At 46.8% G+C, this 23061-nt stretch overlaps 1 protein-coding gene across 2 annotated transcripts; it reads left to right on the top strand.

The window, feature by feature from the left end:
* Nucleotides 1-2803: 2803 nt before the first annotated feature.
* COQ8B (coenzyme Q8B) lies at nt 2804-15722 on the top strand. 2 transcript variants are annotated; one of them, XM_042440734.1, is made up of 14 exons: nt 2804-3023; nt 4806-5078; nt 5947-6013; nt 6421-6498; nt 7208-7327; nt 7749-7834; nt 8368-8508; nt 8723-8804; nt 9039-9132; nt 9789-9930; nt 10248-10355; nt 10480-10545; nt 11003-11089; nt 13557-15722. In XM_042440734.1, exons 1-14 carry the CDS (start codon nt 2922-2924, stop codon nt 13857-13859), a joined length of 1749 nt encoding a protein of 582 aa, XP_042296668.1. In that variant the 5' UTR covers nt 2804-2921; the 3' UTR covers nt 13860-15722. The 2 variants fall into 2 exon arrangements, with proteins under 2 accessions (XP_042296668.1, XP_042296669.1); XM_042440735.1 differs by lacking the exon at nt 11003-11089.
* The last annotated feature ends 7339 nt before the right edge of the window (nt 15723-23061 follow it).

The following is a 23061-nucleotide window of genomic DNA, read 5'->3' as shown; positions in this document are numbered from 1 at the left end:
GTTCCCCTTAGTCTCCTTTCTTGTTTTGGGGGATTGCAACTCCCAGCATCCTCCAACCAAGCCTGAAAGTAGCTCTCTCTGGACCACTGCAGTCCCCCAAAGTCTCCTCTTTCTTATTTTGGGGGATTGCAACTCCCAGCATCCTCCAACCAACCCAGAAAGTAGCTCTCTCTGGCCCCCAGCAGTTCCCCAAGGTCTCCCCTTTGTCAGTGGCTATGAGTCAAGGCAGACCCAAAGGCAGTTAACAGCAATGGGTTGCATCCAGGATCTAAAGTAGTTCCCAGGCCTTCCACCATTTGGCCACTCTCCTCTGGATGTGGGCCATGCAAAGTCCCACAGCAGGGCCATAAGTTGTGTAGGCCTGACCTAGACACTATACTCTCATCCCTCCACATTTGCGGGGTTTAGGGGCACAGGACCCCCGTGAATGTGGGAAAACCACAAATATAAAAAACAACATGTTTTTAACCTGAGAGGACGCCTCTCTAGGAACCTCTAGGTCCTCCAATGCAACTCAGTGGTCAATGTCTGACAGAAACTGGCCATAGAACTGCATTGGAGGAGCTACAAAGGCCTAGCGGAGTGTCCTCTCTAGGAACCTCTAGGTCCTCCAATGCAACTCAGTGGTCAACGTCTGACAGAAACTGGCCATAGAACTGCATTGGAGGAGCTACAAAGGCCTAGCGGAGTGTCCTCTCTAGGAACCTCTAGGTCCTCCAATGCAACTCAGTGGTCAACGTCTGACAGAAACTGGCCATAAAACTGCATTGGAGGAGCTACAAAGGCCTAGCGGAGTGCCCTCTCTAGGAACCTCTGGTCCTCCAATGCAACTAGTGGTCAACGTCTGACAGAACTGGCCATGAACTGCATTGAGGGAGCTACAAAGGCCTAGCGAGTGTCCTCTCTAGGAACCTCTAGTCCTCCAATGCAACTCAGTGGTCAACGTCTGACAGAACTGGCCATAGAACTGCATTGGGGAGCTACAAAGGCTAGCGGAGTGCCCCTCTAGGAACCTCTAGGTCCTCCAATGCAACTCAGGGTCAACGTTGAAACTGGCCATAGAACTGCATTGGAGGAGCTACAAAGGCCTAGCGGAGTGCCCTCTCTAGGAACCTCTAGGTCCTCCAGCGCAATTTTGTGGCCAATGTCTGACAGGCAATGACCATAGAACTGCGCTGGAGGAGCTACAAAGGCCTAGCAGAGTGTCCTCTCTAGGAATCTATAGGTCTTTCAGTGCAACTTTTAAAGTTGACCATTGGAGGACCTAGATGTTCCTAGAGAGGTGTTCTCTCAGGTAAAAACATAGCGTTTCTGTTATTGCTGTGCCATTTTAACCCTGTTGCCGTTCACATTTGCTGCCGTACTGATTTAAAATGGAGGCGCCTCCATCTCCAGGAATGACGCAGCGCGATCTGGATTGATTCAATAGCAGGTTCACACTTCCGAAGCTGCAAATTGTTGCGACTCTTTAAAAAGAAAAATCACTAAGGGACCCGGTACCGAATGCAGTGGTTTATGTGGGCTTTTTGCTTGTCCCCCTGAAAAGCGCACCGATTGCAGTCGGGGCCAGTGTGAGGCTCATGAAAATAAACCAGTTTCACGTCAGTTTATTTCCATAGTGTGAATGGCCCCTTAGACTCTTGTCCTATGTAGTTCTGCATTACCTGCCCACTGCTATTTCCCTTCCATTGCTCCAGAGCGAGCGTATGTGACTCACACAAGGCCTTAGATTAGGAAAAAGACCTGGTTCACCCTTGCGTTCTGGCGTCAAGGATTGTGCCACACACACCCTTGTTGCGTGTCAACGAACGAAGGCACTATCAATGTGTGATGACACTTCCCCTAAGAGACAAACAGCCTTTTGTGTCTCCAGGAGGAGAGTCATGCAGCATGGAGACCAAGGTGCTGCTCACAAATAAAAACTCCAGAGGAAACCATTTGCACATTTAGAATAACTGTGGGAATTACTACTCAAATAGGGAGATCTTGTAGCACCTTTGAGACTGACTGAAAGAAAGACATTGGCAGCAGGAGCTCTCCTAGACTTCAGTCTCCTTCCTCAGATGCATCTTGAAAAGGGTGATGGGTTTCCAGTGCATCTGAGGAAGGAGACTGAAGTCTGCAAAACCTCACTGTCCTGGCTCAGTGCTAAGGAATCCTGGGAACTGTAGTTCATTGTAGCCCTCCCCCCAGAGCAATCACTGACACAGAAGGCTCAATGGCTCACAAAACTACAGTTCCCAGAATTCCCTAGCATTGAGCCAAAGCAGTTAAAGAGGTCCCAAACTGGATTACTTGTTGCAGTGTGTTTTGGATCCTATGACCCTGATAACACCTTTGCCTGATGAAGAAGCCATTCTGGTTTGCATTTTGGTATCAAAATGTTTTGTGGGTTTGGGATGTTATTGTACTTTCCCTATACTGTTGTTGTTGTTGTTGAATGCCTTCAAGTGGTTTCAGACTTAGGGAAACCCTAATGATAAAAAGAAATCTTCATAAATACCCTAATGATAAAAAGCTTTTTTCCCCTTTTTCTCTGAAGCTGAGAGAATGTAACTCTCTTAGTGGGTTTCATTGGATTCGAACCCACGGCCCCAAGGACTAAAATTCAACGCTCTAACCATTACGCCATGGTGGCGGCAACGAAACCGCGCATGAAGGAGGGCCTTAAGAGAACGCTGCGTCTCCTGGCACCTCATTGGCTGCCTCTCAGAGCCCGGGAATAACGCAAGCGCCTTCTGATTGGCCGTTTCCTCGAGGAGAGGCGGGGCTACGGCTCAGGCCGGAAGTCGGCGATGCCGGGAGCGTGGAAGCCGTGCCGGACCACGTTGGGAACTGGGAGCCGGCATTTTGTTCCCTTTTCCCTTCTCTGTGAACCGGAAGTGGTGACCTTTGACCTTCTGCAAGCCTCACAGGCTGAGATGCCTTTGCAAATGGGGCTGAGGCGTTTAGGGGCAGGCTGTGCTGCGGGGAGGGTCCTGCCTGGAGGGACGAGGCTTGGCTGGGGCCTCAGACTCAGGAGGGTAAGTCGGGGCCAGGAAGGCAGTGCAGGGCTGCATCCAGATTGGGGAAATAACCCGGTTTGGCCCCGCTTTAACTTTTTTTCTGGCTCAAGGCTATGGAATTCTGGGAGTTGGAGTTTGTTGTGGGGCCCAGAGCGGCTGGATGCAGCCCAGTTGGGTCAGGAATCTTGGGGGCAATGGCTTCCTTTAGGGCCAGAACTCAGCCACACCATACAGAAGCTGCCTCTGGAGGATTCTGGGAGTTGTAGTTCAAAAGAACTAGGAGGAAGGGGCATCGGCAATTTAAGGTCCAAAGCACACTGCAGGAATAATCTAGCTTCAAGTGCCCTGGCTCAGTGGCTGCTAGGGAATCCTGGGAACTGTAGTTTATTGTGGCACCAGAGCTCTCTGACAGAGAAGGCCAAATGGCTCACAAAACTACACTTGCTAGAATTCATAGAGTCCTAGACTTGAAAGAGACCTCCAAAGCCATCCAGTCCAACCCTATTCTGCCATGCAGGAACTCTCAGTCAAAGCATACCTGACAGATAACCATCCGAAGAAGGAGACTCCATCACTCTCCAAGGGAGTGTCTAGTAGCTCTTGCTGTCAGACGTTCCTCTGAATGTTTATTTATTCATTTATGGTATTTATATTGCTTGACCCTGGGCAAGACACACTCTCTCAGCCTCAGAGGACAGCAGTGGCAAACCTCTGAACTAGAAACCAGCCTATAGCACCCCGTGTTAGGCTCGCCTTAGGGTCGCCATAAGTCAGACATGACTTGAAGGCACACGACAAAAACAACAAAGCGGGGTTTTAGACTGGAAGTGTGAGTCAACTTACTTGCCCACATTTTGTCTACTTGTTGATTCAAGGCTGTCCTTAACTCACGGTGTCACTGGAAAGCATCGGCTCCCATAGATGAATCAGCCAAGTAAGCCGATTAACACTTCCAGCCTTAATAGAAATCCCACTGCTTATCAGTTAAACAGAAGGCTCAATTCACAGAGGGCTTTCTTTTGCACAGCAGAACTCTTTCTATATTCTAAACAAGATGTTTATTGTTGTTGTGCACCTTCAAGTCACTTCTGACATATGGCAACCCTAAACATTTTTGACCAGGTTTATGCAGTGGAAGTTCGCCATTCCCTTCTTCCTAAGCTGAGAGAGTGTGACTTATGTAAGGTCACCCACTTGGTTTCCAGGACTGAGCAGGATTCGAACCCTGGTCTCCCAGAGTTCTGGTCCAGCTCTCAAACCATGGCATCACATTGGCTAATCTTTAACAAGTGGTCAGAGAAGGGAAGAGACAGAGTTGGTTTCCCTGTCCAAAACGAAGGTCCCTTTCACACTGCCCAGTGATAACATTATGATTTATGTCATGGTTGCATCCTGTGAAATTCTGAAATTTGCAGTTTAGGGAGAGAGATTTCAAACTCTCAATCAAAGCGCTCAAGTACAGATCCCAGGATTCTGTATGATGAAGCCATGGGTGCTCAAGTGGCATTGTGGTGTTATAACTGTGTAACATGGGTGGTGTTTTCTGAATAGCCATTGTCTCCTTTGCCTGACCGTCCAGTCCCCATATTGTTTCCAGAACAGTCATTTCCACCCCATGCTGTTAACTGCTCCCGTTTTCCTCTTTTCCAACCCAGAGTTGGCACTTTAGAAAGTGTTGGAGATGTGTGGCTGAATGGTCTGCGCCTTGGACGCAAGCACTGCTGGAGATGGATTGTGCTGGGACTTCGGCATGATGATTTTTAACTGTGAACAAACAGGTGGTGGTTTGTTTTTCTACAGGACTCCCAAGAGCAGCCAGCATCTCTCCAAAAAGATAGTGTACCTAATCGGGGGAAATGCTCATTATTGGGAGCAAATCCTATCACAAACCCTTCAGGGTGGTCAGCCAGTCCTTCAAGAGCCCCCAGTCTTTTGTCAGGCACCAGTTTAGGGCATCCCCATCTGATCCATCAGACTGCATCTTTCCAAGGCCTCACATTGGAAGACATCCAGAAAGCCAGGGAATCTCGACCAAAGAAAGACCAGGAGAACTTGGTGAAAGTGAGACAGAAGGTAAGGATTTTTCCTCCTTGCAGCAGAGCTGCTGCTGTCTTGAAAAGCTTCATCTTACCAAGATTTTCAGGGAGAAGTAGGGAACTTCTTGAATGAATGGCTCAGGGTTCAGCAGCATGGCACTAAAGCTCTCTTTGCAATAGGGATGTTCAACCCTTCTTTTACTTTCATGGATATTGTTATACTGTGTTTCTAGATTAGTTTGTTATTAGGTTTTAGATGTATCTTGTTTTCTTCCATGTTGTACAGCGTGCAGTGTTGGGCAGTGAATGTGAGGGGACAGTACCAGTAGAGATGGTGGCTGAGGCAGTGATGGGCATGGCCTACACAAACAGATGTACGCATAGAGGAGCCTTCCCCTCACTCTTTTGTATATGAACATACATACACAGTTCTTCTACTCCTCCTCTATTAAAGGTACACATAATTGTCCCCGTGGGAACTTTCTCTCCTCTTTCTCTCTCTCTCTCTCACTCACTCACACACACACACACACACCTTTTTACCAGCCCAACATCCATGCTGTTTAAACCTCCCATCCCTGGGATGGCTAAATGTTCCCTCCCTGAGTGCTCAGATTCCATCATGCTGCCCATTGCCCATCTGATTGATATTGTAGACAGTGGAAGAATGTGGCTCAGCAAGCTCCTTTGCTTTTCCAAATGTCGCAACTGGGTGAGAAGAGATGTGTGCAAAGAGGATGTTCCCCACCACCATCTGCTGTCTTTTCCCCATTTAAGTGGCATTCCTCTTAAGCAGCTATTGGGAAGGTTGACAGAAATGCAATTCTGGGGTCAGCAGGTCTGTCTCTCCTTAGCAACTTATTGGCTCTGGTTTCTGTCTTTCTGATATCTGCTTTGTTTTTCAGCTTAGCGAGAGAGCCCGGGAGCGGAAAGTACCAGTTACACGTGTTGGGCGGTTTGCAAACTTCGGAGGTAAGAGCTATGGTGTGTGCTGCTCAGGATGAGCATGTGTGACAAAGAGAGGACACGGCCAAGAGAATGTTGGCGTCCCATGGTTAAACATAAGCTTGGTTTCTGGTTTGCATTGTGCCTAGGGGAATGCTCAGAATTCAAGGCTGGCCATGCATGTTCTTTATTATTTTTAAAAATCCAGTTGTGAGAATTTTTGTGAAGTATTCCTGGTATGGCTTTAGGTGTGGGGTGTTAAGCTGCATTTGGATGCTACAGTAACTGTCAGTTTGGTGTTGGAAAGGCTGGAGTCATTGCCTTTTGGTCTCCGACTGTGGAGTAATTTGTTGTTCTTGACCACACTGGCTGCTTTGTTCTTCTGATTCAGAGGATCCAAGCAATTAGCCCATTATCTAATCCTTTCCTTACAGGTTTGGCTGTAGGTCTGGGACTTGGAGCCTTGGTAGAAGTGGCAAAGAACTCCTTTAATGGGGAACAAAAGCCCAAAGGTAAGAAAAGAGGGAGATAAGGTGTCACACCCATATGCTTGCCTACTGTCCTTTGCAAATACAGTGCGCCTGCGTCATACGCGGCTTTCAGCATATGCTGAAAGCCATGCGGGGAGAAGGGGCAGCCCGTCCCATAGGGATTAATGGGGTGTGTGCCTGTGGCATGCGCACCACCGTGCCACCACGTGCACGAGCTCCATTCATTTAAATGGGGCTCGAGCATAGGCAGTATTTGCTTTACACGGGGAAGTCCGGAAGGGATCCCCCGCGTAAAGGGCGCACTGTATGTGCCTTGCAGAAAGGAGAGTGAGAGACTCTGGTGTAGGGGAAGCAATAGAGTTGCTGTCAGGTCAACTCTATTGATGGTGAGCCTTTGAATGGGACACCTCCCAAGTCTCCCTGTTATCACGAGCCTGGCACAGGTCTTGCAAACTCAGGGCCATGGCTTCCTTGATTAAGTCAATCCATCTGGAATTGTTCTTCCTCTTTTCCTATAGCGTTCTGCTTTACCAGGCATTACTGCCTTTTTTGATTAGTCATGTCTTCTCATGATTTGTTCAAAATTCAACAGTCTCACTTTAATCATCTTGGCTTTTAGGGAAAGTTCAGGCTCGATTTTTCAAAGGGGCTTTGCAAAGAGTGAAGGGCTGGCAGTTGCTTAGCAGCTTTCTGCAAATGTTTTCTCTTCTCCTGCCCATTATCTCTACAGATGGCAGCTTGTTAGAATCCAATCCCTTCCTTTCAGAGGCCAATGCAGAGCGGATCGTGGACACCCTCTGCAAGATGCGTGGAGCAGCTCTCAAAATTGGCCAGATGCTCAGCATTCAAGGTATTAATGGAGCTTTTCTTTCCTCCCTTTCTTCTCTTTCTTGCCACCTTCCCATGGATCCTTGCAGGAACCCACCCCAAGGCCTTGCCTGCATATGAGTTCAATTCTAAAGGGGCTTGAATCTGGTTTTGTTTGCTCAGATATCTTCTCGAGCTCAGTGTTTCTGTATGAGATGCCTCTCACACAGGGTAGGAAAAGGATATGGCCATTACCTTTATCTTCCACCAGAAAAGAAGCTTCAGGGGATTGAGCAAGCTTAGAGAAAGCCAGTAACTCTTTTTTCATCCAATAAACCCATACTGGTAATTCCTCCAATCCATCTTGCCATATCATAGCGGTGGCAGCGCTGAACCCCTTTAGAGCAAGGGCTGTGTTAGTGCATCAAATTCACCCAGTCACTATTTAACCACTCTTCCCACAGACAACAGCTTCATCAGCCCTCAGTTGCAGCGAATCTTTGAGCGTGTGCGCCAGAGTGCAGACTTCATGCCCCCCTCTCAGATGATGGTGCGTTAGTGATGCGTGTTTGTTCAGGGAGGGCAGTTGGGAGGGTCTGCAGTGGGACATTTAAAGGCTACTTCATGTCATAACTGTGGGTGGAATTGCCTGACATTATTTTGTGGCTGTTGAGAATAAATGCCCTGAACCTCTCAACACAGGAGCTGGACTTGGTAGTCTTCGGATTCCTTTTGTTAGGTCCTGGCACTAGGTGAATCATGGTCTGGGAAAAAGGGAGTGGAAAAGAGACCAACAAGTGGGGAGGTTAGGGACACAGGATGATATCCAAAGAGATTAGCGGATGCTAGTCTCTGAACCATTGCTAGGTAACTATTCTGTCTGTATTGCCGCAGAACAGACTCATGTTAGCCTTATAGCAATTGGCATGACTGATGCCCTGCACCTGTTATGAGATTCTTTGCTCCTGGCAATTGACATCAATGTGGTACCTTGTGCCCAGTATGAGATTCCCTGTTCCTGGCAACTGGCATGAATGTGGTGCACTCTGCCCGGTATGAATTTAACTGCTTCTGACTTTCCAGGGGGTGCTGGTAGAAGAACTGGGCACCAACTGGCAGGACAAAGTGGCCTCCTTCGAGGAAACACCCTTTGCAGCTGCCTCCATTGGACAGGTGCACCTTGGGGTGCTGAAGGATGGGACAGAAGTGGCAATGAAGATCCAGGTAAAGAAGAGCCAGGAAGGAGTGGGGAGAGCTGGGATGTATGCAGTCTGAAATGTCCTGTTGATCTGTGAGATGAAGGTGATGGTTGGGGGGGAAAGATATTGGCCTCTTGCCTTTACTCCAAAGACAGTGGTTCTGGGACCCTTTGGACAGGCAGCCTAGCCAGTCCCACTCTGTAGAGGTCTTGACATTCTCTCTTCAACTTCCTTTGCAGTACCCTGGCATCGCTCAGAGCATCAGAAGTGATGTAGATAACATTTTGGCAGTACTCAAGATGAGCGTCATGCTCCCCGAAGGTAACATCTGGGACCTGTAAGTTATGAGGAATAGGTGGGGTTGAGCGTGCCAGGAAGTAAAGCAAGCAGGGAGGTCTTAGAGATGGAAGGGGTTGTCACAGAGCCAGAGAGATGCAGAATTAGCTCCTGAATTCAGAGTTGTCTTATGATATTTTAAGGGATCAACAGTTTTCCTGCAGCTCTGCTTTGGCTTTATGTTGCTCCTTTCCCTTGCGTTTCTCTCCCTCCTTCTAGGCCTCTTTGCAGACAACACCCTGCAAGTACTGCAGAAGGAGCTGGAATGGGAGTGTGACTACAAGCGGGAAGCTGACTGTGCCAGGAGATTCAGGTAGCTGGGAGCAAATCCCTAGATGTTACTGCTTTTTCTGAGATGCTTCCTCCGTCTTTCTCAAGCAAATTGTTCCTATCTTATCTGCTTTCCCCCTTAAGGCCTAGTTTTGAGATCACATAGACTTATATCCTTTCTCTTTCCCCACTCCTTGTGATTCTCTTTTTCTTTCTTTCTTTCTCTCTTTCTCTCTCTCTCTCTCTCTCTCTCTCTCTCTCTCTTTCTCTCTCTGAATAGGGTCTTTCCCTTCATCCCTGGCTTCCTCTGTTGTTAACATGGCAGAGTTGTCATCCCTTCTGCTTTGCCCAGAGTTCCCAGCTTCTTTCTTTCTGCCCCTTCCCTCCCCCTCCATTTGATTGTAACTTAAATCTTGTCCATTTATTATTGTATGTTCCAGCACTTGGCAGGTGCCAGAGTCTTGTAGAGTGTTGTTATTCCTGGCAGTGCCATATCCGGGTGGAGGCGTCTCCTGGATCTGGACAAGCAGATCCACCATGCCCCTGGGGAGGTGGGGTGCGCAATGCTTTAGTTCAGTGCAAGCATCCAGTCCAGTAAACTTGCAGCTTGTGCTCCTTTTGCTTGTGTGCAGCTGAAAGAGCCTCCGCTTCTGTAGCCTCCTTGCTGAAGGCTTGTTGACTGTCCTCTTCTTCTCACAGGCAGCTTTTGGAAGGAGACCCCTTCTTTGAGGTACCAGAGGTGATTAATGAGCTCTCCACCAAGAGAGTCTTATCTATGGAGCTGGTCGATGGGGTTCCCTTAGATCAGTGCCAAGCACTCAACCAGGAGATCCGCAATGAGGTGAGGTGTGGAATATAATAGGCTGCTACTTATGGAATTGATTATTGCTCAACTGGATGTGTTGGTGAAGAAGATATTTCCACTGGGTTGTATTAGCCATAAGTTAATGAAACAATGGACTAGCTCACCACCAGAACAGGAATCAACAAAGTGTGGTCCTGGGGCCTGCATGTGACTCCCCCAATCTGGAGGACCAAAAGTTGGGAACCACCACTGTAGAGGGATTGCCAGCTCTGCTCATGCTGAAAGCTCATTGCTTATTCAGCAAGGAGAACTTGAAATGCTGACTTCACTCTCTCTTTTCCTCCTCCTTACAGATCTGCTCACACATCCTTCGCCTTTGTCTCCGGGAGCTGTTTGAATTCCGCTTCATGCAAACGGATCCAAACTGGTCTAATTTCTTTTATGACGCCAAGAGACACAAGGTGCAGTGGCATGGGGGAGGAAGAGTCTATTCTCTGTAGGAGTGGAGGATTTCAGAGGCCCCAATCCCTTCTTCCTGCAGCCCCATGTAAGCTATTGACACATTTAATGCCATGCTTCTTCCAGGTAACACTATTGGACTTTGGGGCCAGCCGAGACTTCAGCAAGGAGTTCACTGACCATTACATTGAGGTGAGAGGTGAATGTATGCCCAAGTGGAGCATGGAAGCTGCTGGTTTGAGATAAGGGAGGGCTTGGTTGCCAAAATCCATTCATGGCAGGCAGAGTGAAGTTTCATGCATGTGAACGGACACCTTGCCATCACAGATTTTTGAACCCACATGGGAAGACCACATTCATTTCTGTCTTTGCTGCTTCCACCTTCCCAGTCTTGTAAGATCTGTAGCAGAAGGGGAGATTCAGCTCAGGATCATCCACTGAACATAATGTTGGGGACAGCAGTGATGGGGACGGAGAGTCAAGAGGAGAAACCCCCCCTTCTCACATAGTCATGTGCATTTTTAGCAGGGGCCACAGCAGTGGATATACCATCATTCACTGCCTGGGTGTTTGGGGAGGATCATCATTCTAACTCGCATTATCTAGAGGAATGTATCCGCATGACCCAGTCCTTTTCTGGTCTGACCAGGTGGTGAGAGCAGCTGCTGACGGGGACAGGGCCAAAGTCCTTCAGAAATCCAAAGACCTCAGATTCATGACAGGGTTTGAGACCAAGGTGAGTGCATCTGGTCCTATGGTAGTGAGGTCACCATCTCATCTACCAGGGGCTGGGCAGATACTCTCCCAAAGAATTGCCATGGGGTGGCACTGAACAGGCATCAGGATAGCTGCAGGTTTCACCAGAGGAGAGGAAGGGCCTCATTTTCATCACCATTGCTTAAGGTACTACAACCATGTAATTGTCCCCCTAAATTAGTGTACTGGCTGCAGTTATTCTGCTATAATCCCAATATGTATTCCCATTAATATGTCACCTTTTTATGTCAGCACCTTCGGCAACTTGAAGTTCCCAGGGTTTCTTGGAGAAATTCATGATGCCTTTAAGCAATACAAAACATCGTTGAGTTGGGAGCATCCATGCCTACCTTTGCCAGAACCTTTCAAGATACCTGTTCAGTCCAAGCTATATATATTTGGCATGAGGTGGGGGGCTATTGCTGCAGAATCTTAATCAGGGTGGGAATCACTGTTGGGAGATACATTCTTTCAGAAGCTGGTAATACTTGCAGCAGCAGCATGCTTCTTTGCATATATATGCATTCTTGCACACACATTCCTTTTCATCCTGTATTTCTCAAACGAAGCAACAGTACCAAGAACAGGAATTCTCACTGGCTCAAAAAGCCTGTTGCCACAAACATCCCTTAATGACCAGTCTGAGATCCAGTTAAATGGCACAGCACCCCCTGGTGGAATCCCTGTGTTTATGTTCAACTGTAGCCATCTATTAGTATTAATAGTACTAATACAAATGCTAAGAACTGTTATGATTACAATATTATTTTAATTTCAATTGTATTAATATATGAAGACTATGAAGTTGGATGGCAGTAGTATCCAGATTTTACAGAGCAGGGGACTGAGGCTTGCTGAGATCATGGATGAACAGAGAGTCACCCTGGTTTCTGCTTTTAGCCTTTCCATCATGTTCTGAGAGAGCTTTAAAGAACAAAGACTCAGTGGCCCAGTAATATGTTTCCCTAAATGTACCCCTGTATCTTCCTGATACCACTGATATTCCCTCCAAGGGCCCTTTCATACTACACAATTATAGCACTAAGATTCCACTTTAACTGCCTTGGCTGGATCTTATGGAATCTGAGGGTATGTAGTTTGGTAAATCCTAGAGCACTGTGGCTGAGAATTCTAAGCACTCATCCCTAAACTACAAATCTCAGGATTCTGTAGGATGGAGCTAAGGGCTCCTTCACTGCCATGGCTGGATCAAATGGGATCCTGCATTTATAGTTTAGTGGGGCCCTAGAGCTATATGGATGATTCTAAGTACCCATCCCTAAACTTCAAATCCCAACATTCCATACGATGGTGCCATACCAACTGAAGTGAAATAATAGGGCCAGTGTGACATAGTGGTTTGAATATTGGACCACAACTTGGGAGACCAGGGTTTGAATCCCTGCTTAGCCATGAAAACCCACCAAGTGACCTTGGCAAGTCACATGCTCTCAGCCTCAGAAAACCCCATTATATCTTCTCCTTAGGGTTGCCATATGTCAGAAATGGCTTGAAGGCACACAGCACCAAATCATGCTGTAACTGTGTAATGTGAAAGGGCCCCAGGTATCTCCTTTGTATTAGCAAGCTCAGGGCAGGGAATGTTCCCAGATTTTTCCCAAATGTCTCCATTTGGATGCTTTCTGGATGGTGTGGTTTTGTGAGTATCATGGAAGAAATAACTTGGCCAAACTGCTCCATGCTAGAAAGGCCAGTATCATGGCAGAGCATTCAACTGTCAGGGCAAGGAATGAGAACAGATTGAAGATGGGAAGCAGGAATGTTGAATAGAGTACAGCAAGGTTGTGGGTAACTATTAATTTCTTTTATTAAATATGGCTCTGATGTGTTGTGTGATTTCCAGGCCCAATGGGGAGGAAAGCACACAACACAGCTGTGACATCTCAGTGGCTGAGAGAAAAGCCTTGCCTGCAAAAACTTACTTGCTCATATGCTTAGCAGATGCGATTCTGGCATGATCCTCACCCACCACTTTCTCAATATGGGAAACAGGTTTGGAGTGTAGAGCTGTGACATGGCTTTGGAACCAGAGCCTGGAAATGTGACTTCTTTTTAATGACAGGGGCTGGAATACTATTAGTGGTTTACATGTGCGTAAGTTCCCTTATGAAAGCAGCTGGACATTTTTGTCTGCCAGGGAATGCCTGCCTTCAGTTCAGAAGAGTCACTGCATACTCACTGTCCATACAGGGTCACATTTGCTTACACTTGGGTGGGCAAAGTGTGAAATGGCCTTTGAGACACCCCCTGGTATAAAGGTGCACTCTGTCTCCATGACGTAGGATCTCAGCTTGAATGTTGACCACAATTGCTTGGAATGTGCATGGAAGTTGTAGTCCCCTTCCTCAAAAAAAAAAAAAAAAGTACTGACAAGCACTGATGGGAACTAGGAAGTATCCTGGGCTTACCTTCCCTGTTTCCATCAGGTGTTCGAGGAGGCGCATGTGGACGCAGTGATGATCTTGGGCGAGGCCTTCTCCACCTCAGGGCCCTTTGACTTCAGCACTCAGAATACCACTCAGTGCATCCAGGATCTCATCCCGGTGATGCTGAAGCACCGGCTGAGTCCACCACCAGAGGAGAGCTACTCCCTGCATCGCAAGATGGCTGGCTCCTTCCTCATCTGTGCTCGCCTTGGAGCTGCCATTCCCTGCCGCGAGATGTTCGAAGAGGCCTATGCCCGATATGTCACACAGGAACGGGGTGCCATGCTGGTGGAAAGAACTTAGCATGAGGGAACAGCCTCATGCCTGCAAGGTGGTGCTGTCCTCAAATGGATCGGAAAGTTGTGAGTGAGACCATGTCCGTTGTACAATGAGATTGGGTCTGATCCTATAGTGGACCCTTGACTGTTGGCAGAATCTGTGCTTGCCAGTCCCCCTTTGTATTATCTACAGACTTGATTCACTCCAGGACTGGACTTTGGGATGCCTTGGCACTTACTGTCTTGGCCATGAGAACTTCCACCATTTGCCTCTTCTGTCTTTACACTCCAGAGCAGCTAGGACTGGCCCTATAGGAAGGAAACTGGCAAAGGGAGAAAACTCTGTCCTCTGTAAACTGGGTGGTGTTTTGTGCATCCTGTCTCTAATCTGGGCAAGGGATATTCAATCTGCCTTCTGAGAGGAAATCTAACTGCTTCCAGCTCAACATGAGTTTGCCAGTCCTGTTTGTCTTCTTTCTCCCCCATGGCCATGTTTCCTTACGATCTCAATGTATGCCACAGCCCTTGTGGGAGAACTGCATGTAGAACAAGGGTGGACAATGGAGAAACTACAGGACTGCATTAGTCCCCAGGAGAATGCTGAACCTCCTTATAGAAATTTTAAATTTGCTCCCAAATTCCCTCTAGGGGTACATCTTTTGACCCATGGAGATCACAAAAATAGTCTTGGGGGCAAAATGCAGCCCATAGTAGTTTGTGCCACAGGTAAAGATGCTGGTCACTCCCCTAAGCCATGAAGGGAAGGAATGTGGAGGTGGGAATGGGAAAGAGAAAGGTTGGGCATCTAGTTTTCATGCTTCTAGTTCTCATGCAACTAGTCGGATTGGGGAGCTGATGATGGCACTGAAGAGCAGTCTTCCTTCAGTTTTACCAGCCCCAAAGACCACCATCCCCTTTGCACGCAAGGCCTTCTTTTAGATCTCCTGATTTCCCATGTCTCCAGGCCATCCTCCTTGGGTGATGCCAGATGCTCAACCAGGAGATCCGCAGAAAGCAAGCAAGGGGTGGAATAGGACAGGCCATTCATTCCTTACGGAATTGATTGTCACAAGTTCAGCTGGATATGGTTGCTGAAAGAGACTCCCTCATCTGAAGTATATTAGCTGTAGTTTAGGTAAAATTGAATATCTCACTTTTAGAACGGGATTCAAGCATGTGTGGTCCTGTTTTGCTGGCTTTGACCCCTCCAGACTCTGGCCAAAAAGGGGGTGGCTTGTATTTTATGAAAATCTGTAAAGGGTGTGGAGCCCATGGTCAGCCAACAGTTGGTGGTTATGCTGCTTAAGAAAGCAACCTTCCTTTTCTCTTTTTAAACTTTGGATGTACCTGTAAATTCATGGATTGTGGGTGAAGGATAGCCAGATCAGGCATTTTAATGTTATCAAGTGTGATGGAGAGGTGGAGATCTGGGGCAGAAGGATCTGTTTTAGCAGCAAAAGCAAAGGCTGAATCTCAAGATTGGTGGCTGGTAGTACATATGCATATCTGTTGCACTAAATGGTGGTTAAATAGTAATTTGTCATCCCTGCCATTGAAATTGGGAGGTGCTGGCTGGAGAGGTGGGTTGTCAGCAGACAGCTGTGTTGCAGTTTTAGGACTTTTACATGCGGGGAATGTGCCTGACTCAAGTGCAGTCCTGGAATTGGACTGGTGTTTGGTTTAACCTTGTTTTTAAAGCACCCCTCCAACCCCACACTCGGTGGGAGGGCTTCCTGTTTCTGCTGAGCTTTGTGTCTCCAATGTTAAACTTGTCGGGAAATGTGGGATTCGATTTTGTATTATTGCAGACGGGGGCTTGGGGGGCGGCGGATTGCGGGTGTTCTGCCCCTTCTGCCCAAATGGAAAACAAAATAAATTAATAGCTCAATTGATGTGCAAGCCCTGAATGTGGGGGTAGAAGTGGTGATTTGGCTGTGGGGCTTTCTAATGTGAAGTGAACGGCAGTGCTGATACACAGCATGCACTTGAATGCTGCAGACTCACACATAAACTTTCCCTGTAGTCTTTACAAACTGAGCAGCGCTTCCATTATATCCTCCGCTGTTAACACTATGAGAGCAGGAGGGAGACCTAATTTCTGAGCTCTTTAGAAGGAAGACTGGCTCAGCAGTGTGGATCTTGCTTCAGCTGTACTGAAATCCCCCCCCCCCATGTTTTGCTAGGCAATAGGGCTGCAGTCTTGTCTTTGCAGGGCAGCCTGTGTGACCCTCTCTCCAACTCCTGGGACTAGCTCTACTCATAGAGCAAGCTAAAGGTTTGTCCTGTCTTCCAGAAGGAAGAGATTGGATCCAGTTTCTAATTCTGGTCTAATGCTCTAATTCTCCTCTTTATTTTATTGATGCTCATTCCTTCCTGCTTCACTGCAGAGCGCTGTGGGCAGTAGCTGCTCCCTGAACCTTCTTGGCTTTGTATTTGTACAACTCATGGGGTTTTAGAATTGGAAGGGGCTACAAAGGCCATCTAATCCAACCCCCTGCCATGCTTGAATACACAACTAATACACTCCTGAACCTCTGTTAAAAGACCCTTAAATAAGGAGATTCCACCAAAGGCAGCCTTTTATACTGCTGAATAGTTACTACAATGAAGAAGTTCTAACATTTAGGTGGAATTGCTTCCCTTGTAATTTGAATCTGTTGGTTTGCATGCTAGCCTCTGGATCAGCAGAAAAATAAGCTCACTCTATCTTTTACATGGCATGCTTTCAGGGATTTAAAAATGACAATCATTTTACCTCCCACCAAAGGGCCAGGTATACAGTTAAGTGCTGTTTCCCACTCTGGGGAGATGCAGGTGCCATGTCTACCAGGATTGCTTTTGACAGCCACAACGCTGTCTAGAAAAAGCCAAAGTGGGCCATACCTTAGTTTTTGCCTAGGTTAGATTACTGTGTTGTGCCCTACATGGTCCACCCTTGAAGGCTGTTTGCGAACTGCAAGTGGTAGAGAATACACAGTCTAAAATGCTTGGATCATATTATCCCTATTCTCTATCATTTACAGTGAATATTACCTTGTAGGCCTAGTTCTGACTCTAAGGTCTTAAATGGTTTGGAGCCAGATTGAAATACTGCCTACATTTGTATAGTCAGCTCATGCATTTATACTCAGAGACCCTACTCTAGCAAACTACCAAGAGCCATTAGGCTAGGAAGGACTAAAGACAGGGCTTTGACACTGCTGGCCCAATCTTTAGTACTTCTCAGGTATCTGTATATGGCCTCATCACTGCTACCTTAAAAAAAAACCACACACACACACACACACACTTTGTTCCATTCTGTATTTGGTAATTTAAAATGATTGGGTATGTGTGTGTTTGTGTTTTCATGTTTTTGCATTGTAACCTTCCGTGAGATCACTGTGTTCTGAAAGATGGGTTGGAAATCTTTTAGAAAATGATGACACATAGTCATCGGTGTGTCATTATTTTTAATGGTACTTATTTCAGTGCAAGTATCCCCAGGCTTGCAGCCCAAGAGTTGCTTTCCTTCATGAGCTGTGCTACCAGGCCTCCCACTTTCTTCATCCTCAGCCTCTCAGAGCCATCCAGCGTATGTGCTTGGGTTTTCTCCCTTCCATCCCAGGAAGAGGTGAGTTGATTTCATAAGGCCATGGTTAAGATATAAAAACATTTGCTTAGCTTCTGCTGCAGCTAATGGCAGACACGTGTCAATCAATACTGCAAAGGTTCAATTATTAATGCATTTGTCCATTTTGCTAAAAGACAAGAAGCCCAAAGGGCCTTGCTTGGCAGACCACACTGGCCCACACTTGGCTATGCTCACTCCTCTGTTCCAGCCATTATGAAAGCTTCGGCAACACAATCCCAAGTACAGCTGAAAATACTTTTAACCATCATCTCTGGCTTCAAGATGCTTTGACATTTTGCTTTCCTCCTTCGTCTGCTTCTAGGAAATGAGCCTGGCTGGTGACTTGGGACGCATTTACACTGCCAAATTATAGCACTAAGATTCCACTGCTATGGTTTTGTCCTGTGGAATTCTGGGTTTAGGGAGGGAGATCAACCACAGAATTCCATTGCCTCCAAACTACAAGCCCCAGGATCCCATAGGATGGAGCCTTGGCAGTTAGAAGTGGTATGATAGAGCTGTAGACATTGGAGCGCACTGGGTGGCCTTAGACAAGTCACACTCTCTCAGCCTCAGAGAAAGGCACAATGGCAAACACTAAGAAAACCCCATGATAGGTTCGTTCTAGGGTCACCATAAGTCCAAAACAGCTTGGTGTTGTTTCTAGTGTGAAATAGTGATAACCATTTTGTGAGAAAGCCTAATTTACCAGCTTCTCTGTTTTCCAGCCTAGAATTTTTAAAGAACTGCTGTCTTTTGGGACGGTTGGTATACAATTTGAGCATAGAAACCAAGGATAGAAGTTTTCAGAGATTTGCCCCACTATGTTCCAAACAGGGCATCTTCAAAGTAGCATGCCCCAAGGTACTTTAGGTAATAGTTGTGTACCCAAATTTACACTTAGTTTTGGCTTTTGGACACTGAGTCCACACAGATGAATGGAGACATAGAATTCTCAGTGAATCGTGATTCCCACCCATGTTCATCGTGTTCTGCAAAATACTGCAAACCAAAAATAAAAACAATCCCCAACTATATATGTTTTTACAACCCCAGATAATTTGTGTTTCTTAGCTTTTTCTAAGCTTTGACAAAGAGCTTTTGGGAATTTCTTTTTTAATTTGAGTATTTTTTGGTGGTGGGCAGGGCAATAAAAATTGCTAGGATATTGATGTGTTTAAATGTATTTACAGCTCAGTACTACTTCCTCCTTTTCAAACAAATCATTATCCACAGAATCTGTATGTCAGGATTGTCCTCCAAGGAGAAATGTTCATCTTTTGAATGGTGTAAGTGGCACCCACTAAATACTCTGGTGTGCCCTGCTCCGCTAACAGGTGTATTGATAGAAATGTCAAGATCTTTGCTCTTGGCTTGGAGATTTTAAAAGTTGATTTTTACCAAGGGCTCTGAATCTCCTTTCTAAGCCCATGCTGGGGACGAGATGAAACCAGCCTTCCCCAGCACTGCCATTTCTAACCCTCTTTGCACTCCTAGGATGGGTTATGTTTCTCTTGGGCACTTGCTTGGCATGCAGCTGGCAGTCTGACCCAGTCTCCCCCTTAATTCTCTCTCTCACACACATACACAAACACGCACAGACACTTACTCACTCTCCGGTCGCCCAACAATATTGCATGGTTGGCCAAAAAGCTGGAGCCCCAGAGTGCTGATCAATGGAGAATGTATTTAGGGCAAAGCGTTTAATGCGAGATGATCAATAAAGCGACCCAGCACTCGGAGTTCCCAGTTCTCTTCCAATTGTCAAATTTAAAGGGAGGGCAGGAAAGGGGGGTGCACTTGGAGCCTTGGCATGCTCTGCTTGTGCAGCTCCGCTTGGAAACTAAGCTGACCCCAGTGGGTCCTTTCGTTGCTCAGAGCCTCACAGATTCAGGCCCACTATGGTATTAACTGACAGTATCACAACCTGGAGTTCTGGAGTTTCAGGAAGGCTGGGTACCACAATTCAAGAAGGATGTGGACAACCTGAAGCATGTCCCAAGGAGAGAGACCAAAATGGTGAAAGACCTGGAAACCATGCCCTGTGATGCTTAGGGAGCTGGGTATGCTTGGCCTGGAAAAGAAAAGGTTAAAGAGTGACATGATTGCTTTGTTTAAATTTGAAAGGATGTCATATTGAGGATGGAGCAAGCTTGTTTTCTGCTACTCCAGAGACTAGGACATAGAGCAATAGATCCAAGCTACAGGAAAACAGATTCCACTTAAAGTCTAGGAACGTCCTGACATTAAGAGATGTTCAACCATGGAACGCACTGCCTTGAGAGTGGTGGAGTCTCCTTCTTTGGAGGTTTTCAGAGTCTAGTTGGCCATCTGTCAGGGGTGCTTTGATTGTGTCTTCCTGCATGGCAGAATGGGGTTGGAGTGGATGGTCCTTGGGGTTTCTCCCAATTCTGTTATTCTACATATAAGCAGAAAAGAGAGTAATATTGTACAGAAGCAGAAATTTCAGCAGGCGTTGCTTCTTGCCTGGTTGTGTAACACTGGCTGAAACTCCTACAGAGCCATGAATGGTACAAAAGTCCCTTGCAGTTCTAAATCTGGCTGGCAACCTTAGGCAAGGGTTCAAATCCCTGCTCAGCCATGGAAATGCATCTGGTGGACCTTGGGCAAGTCATGCTCTCTCAGTCTTAGAAGAGGACAATGGCAAATCTCCTATGTATAAACCTTGCCAGAAAAACTCCATGGAGTCACCACAACAATGACAAAATCCAGAGGAAGGGGGGGGGGTCATGGAGCCCTTGAGATGTTCTGGGACTGCAATTCCCATCAGCCCTAGCAGCATATAATCGACGGTGAAGAAGGCTTGGAGCTGCTATCCAGGAACATCTGGAGAGTGTTACGATTCCCACTCCTGCTGTAATCCAAGCACTTTGCACCAAACCTTCTCCCCAAGCGTTTTAAAGGCTTTGGGGTGCTTTGAAAAGCAGAATGTGTTAAGACACCTCTAAGCCCTTTAAAATGCCATGACAGCCTTGGTCTCCTTGCACATGATGCCACACGGATGCTTCCTACCCCCCTCCCTCCTCCTCTTCCTGGGATTTCTATTTTGGACCTTTTTCCTGCCAGATCTTCTCACTGCCTCCACAAAGTCTCCTTTTGCTCGGCCTGTTTTGCCTTGCCTTGTAAGCATCCTGAGAATGGCGGTGTGAATGCAGCAGAAGTCCTTAGCAGTCCATTTGTAACATACCCTTGCAATGCTGGACTGCTGTTAAATGCCAGAGGGTTGGTCTTAGGGTTTCCAGGAGCCCCTTATTATAAGATAATGTTTCTTGGGCTATCAGATGCGGAATCTCCATTGAGCCCCAATCTTCCAGAAAAGGTGGGATATAAATATAAATAGGAGAGCCAGTGTGGTGTAGTGGTTTGAGTGTTGGATTTCAACTCTGGGTTTGAATCCTGATCGACCACGGAAAGCCATTTGGTGACCTTAGCTTTCAGGCTCTCATTCTCAGAAGAAAGCAAAGGCAACCCACCACTGAACAATTCTTGCCATGAAAACCCTGAGATAGGGTTGCCTTAGGGTTGCCATGAGTCGGAAACTATTTGGTTTTGAATCCTGCTTGGCCATGAAACCCACTGAGTGACCTTGTGCAAGTCACACACTCTCAGCCTCAGGGGAAAACAAGGTTAAACCAAGAAAGCCCTGAGACAGAGTTGCCTTAGAGTTGCCATAGGTCGGAAATGGTTTGAAGGCACGCAACAAAGTTGCTGCTGCTGATGATGATAATTGGGTTGTTAGATTGAATGCAAACTGGTGAATAGCTACTTCCAGATTGTCAAGATCGTACGTCATGAATTTTGTCTCCCTCTTATTGCTATTTTTGAAAATCTGGCATCACATTGCATCTCTCAGCACGGGCCTCTTCCCTCCTTTCTACATCCACAGCTCCGAACATGTTGTTCTGCCAGATGCATGACTGCCTTGTTTCTGCTCTGCTCCTAGATCCCATGTGCACCCTTTAAAAAATGGACTTTGGGCTTTACTGCTCACATATGGCTTGAGGTGGGTGCTGCTGCCCAAAATCTCTAACCTCCAGGGTTTTCCCCAGCCATGTGTCTGATCCCCCAGGGCTTTTCCTTTGAGTGCTGCGAGGCGTTAATCCTCTCCGGATCTTCCATTCACACACTAATCCCATCTGGGCAAGCGCTCCTCCCTGGATTTAGAAACGAAGCAGCCAGCTGTTCTGTGGGCTGCCAATTCTTTCCATATTGTCATCTATGGCAACATCGCCGCCCAATAGGGATGGCCCTCCAGATGTTACCGGACTTCGGCTCCCATCTTCCATCTTGGAAGGGTTTGCCTTTGCCATACTTTGAGGCTGAGAGTGTGTGACCTGCCTGAGGTTAACCAGTGAGTTTCCATGGCTAAGTAGGGATTTGAACCCTGGTCTCCCGAGATGTTGGCTGCTGCCACTTGCACAGTTAATGCAGTTTGACGCCGCTTTAACTGTCATGGCTCTGTGGTATGGAATCCTAGGATTTGTAGTTTGTTGTGGCACCAGTGCGCTCTGACAGAGAAAGCAAAACATCTCACAAAACTACAGATCCCAGAATTTCATAGCAATGAGCCATGGCAGTTAAAGCAATGTCAAACTGCATTAATTCTGCAGTGCAGATGCAGCCGTCGTTCAATGCTCAAACCACTAAACTAGGCTGGCTATACCCCAATCTTGCCTCTATCTCCTCTTGGACCGACCGTTCCCATTGCTATTTGAGTTAACCAGGTGCAGCTCCGCGCCCAGCTTCCCTCGCCCCTGGCAAACCTCTAGCAGCTGGTTTTGATTTAAGTATTATTCTCTAGAACCACAGCTCCCAAAGAAGAGAGTATGTTTTTCCACTGGAAGGGTGTGTGAAAATATCTGAAGCTGATGATCACTTTCCCCCTCGGCTCCTCCTCCTCCTCCTCCTCCTCTTCCTCTTCTTTTCCACCCACAACAGCTAGTTGAGTACCCTCTCAGATATGCTTTATATTACTATACTATTAGCAGAAAGCATTGGAGCAACTACTGAGAAAGGTCAAGGAAGAAAGTGAAAAGGCAGGCTTACTGTTGAACATAAAAATAATGACTGTGAAGGATCTTTACAAGTTCTATCTAGGGCATAGAAATAGTAAAAGAGTTCCTATACATATCAAACATAGATCAGAATAGGGACTGAAGGCAAGAAATCAGGAGAAGACCATGAATGGGGAGGGCAGCTATGGAAGATCTAGAAAAGGTCCTAAAGAGCAAAGATAGACAACTAAGGCCTGTTACAGACTGCCAAAATAAAGCTGCTTCTGGTCTCTTTGGAAGTACAGTATGCTGTTTAAATGATGCATGCATCCTAAGAATCTGGAAGCTGCACCAAAGCTGCACTCCAGTGCTTAGGAATGGCGCAACCTCCGGACTCTTAGGACCCATGCATCATTTAAATAGCATACCTCCAAAGAGACCCGAAGCAGCTTTATTTTGGCAGTCTGTAAAAGGCCATAGTACTCAGACACATATCCTCCAATGTCACCCAGATGAAAACTGGGGACCTCAGTGGCCAAGAGTCTGGTCAAGATGGCAAATGTTAATAATGGAGAGAATGACGCAAACTAGGAGCAAAC

This window comes from Sceloporus undulatus, chromosome 9 (assembly GCF_019175285.1).
Source record: "Sceloporus undulatus isolate JIND9_A2432 ecotype Alabama chromosome 9, SceUnd_v1.1, whole genome shotgun sequence".
Classification (NCBI taxonomy): Eukaryota; Metazoa; Chordata; class Lepidosauria; order Squamata; family Phrynosomatidae; genus Sceloporus; species Sceloporus undulatus.
The sequence above is the reverse complement of the archived record's forward strand: the minus strand, read 5'-3'. Positions and strand labels throughout refer to the sequence as shown.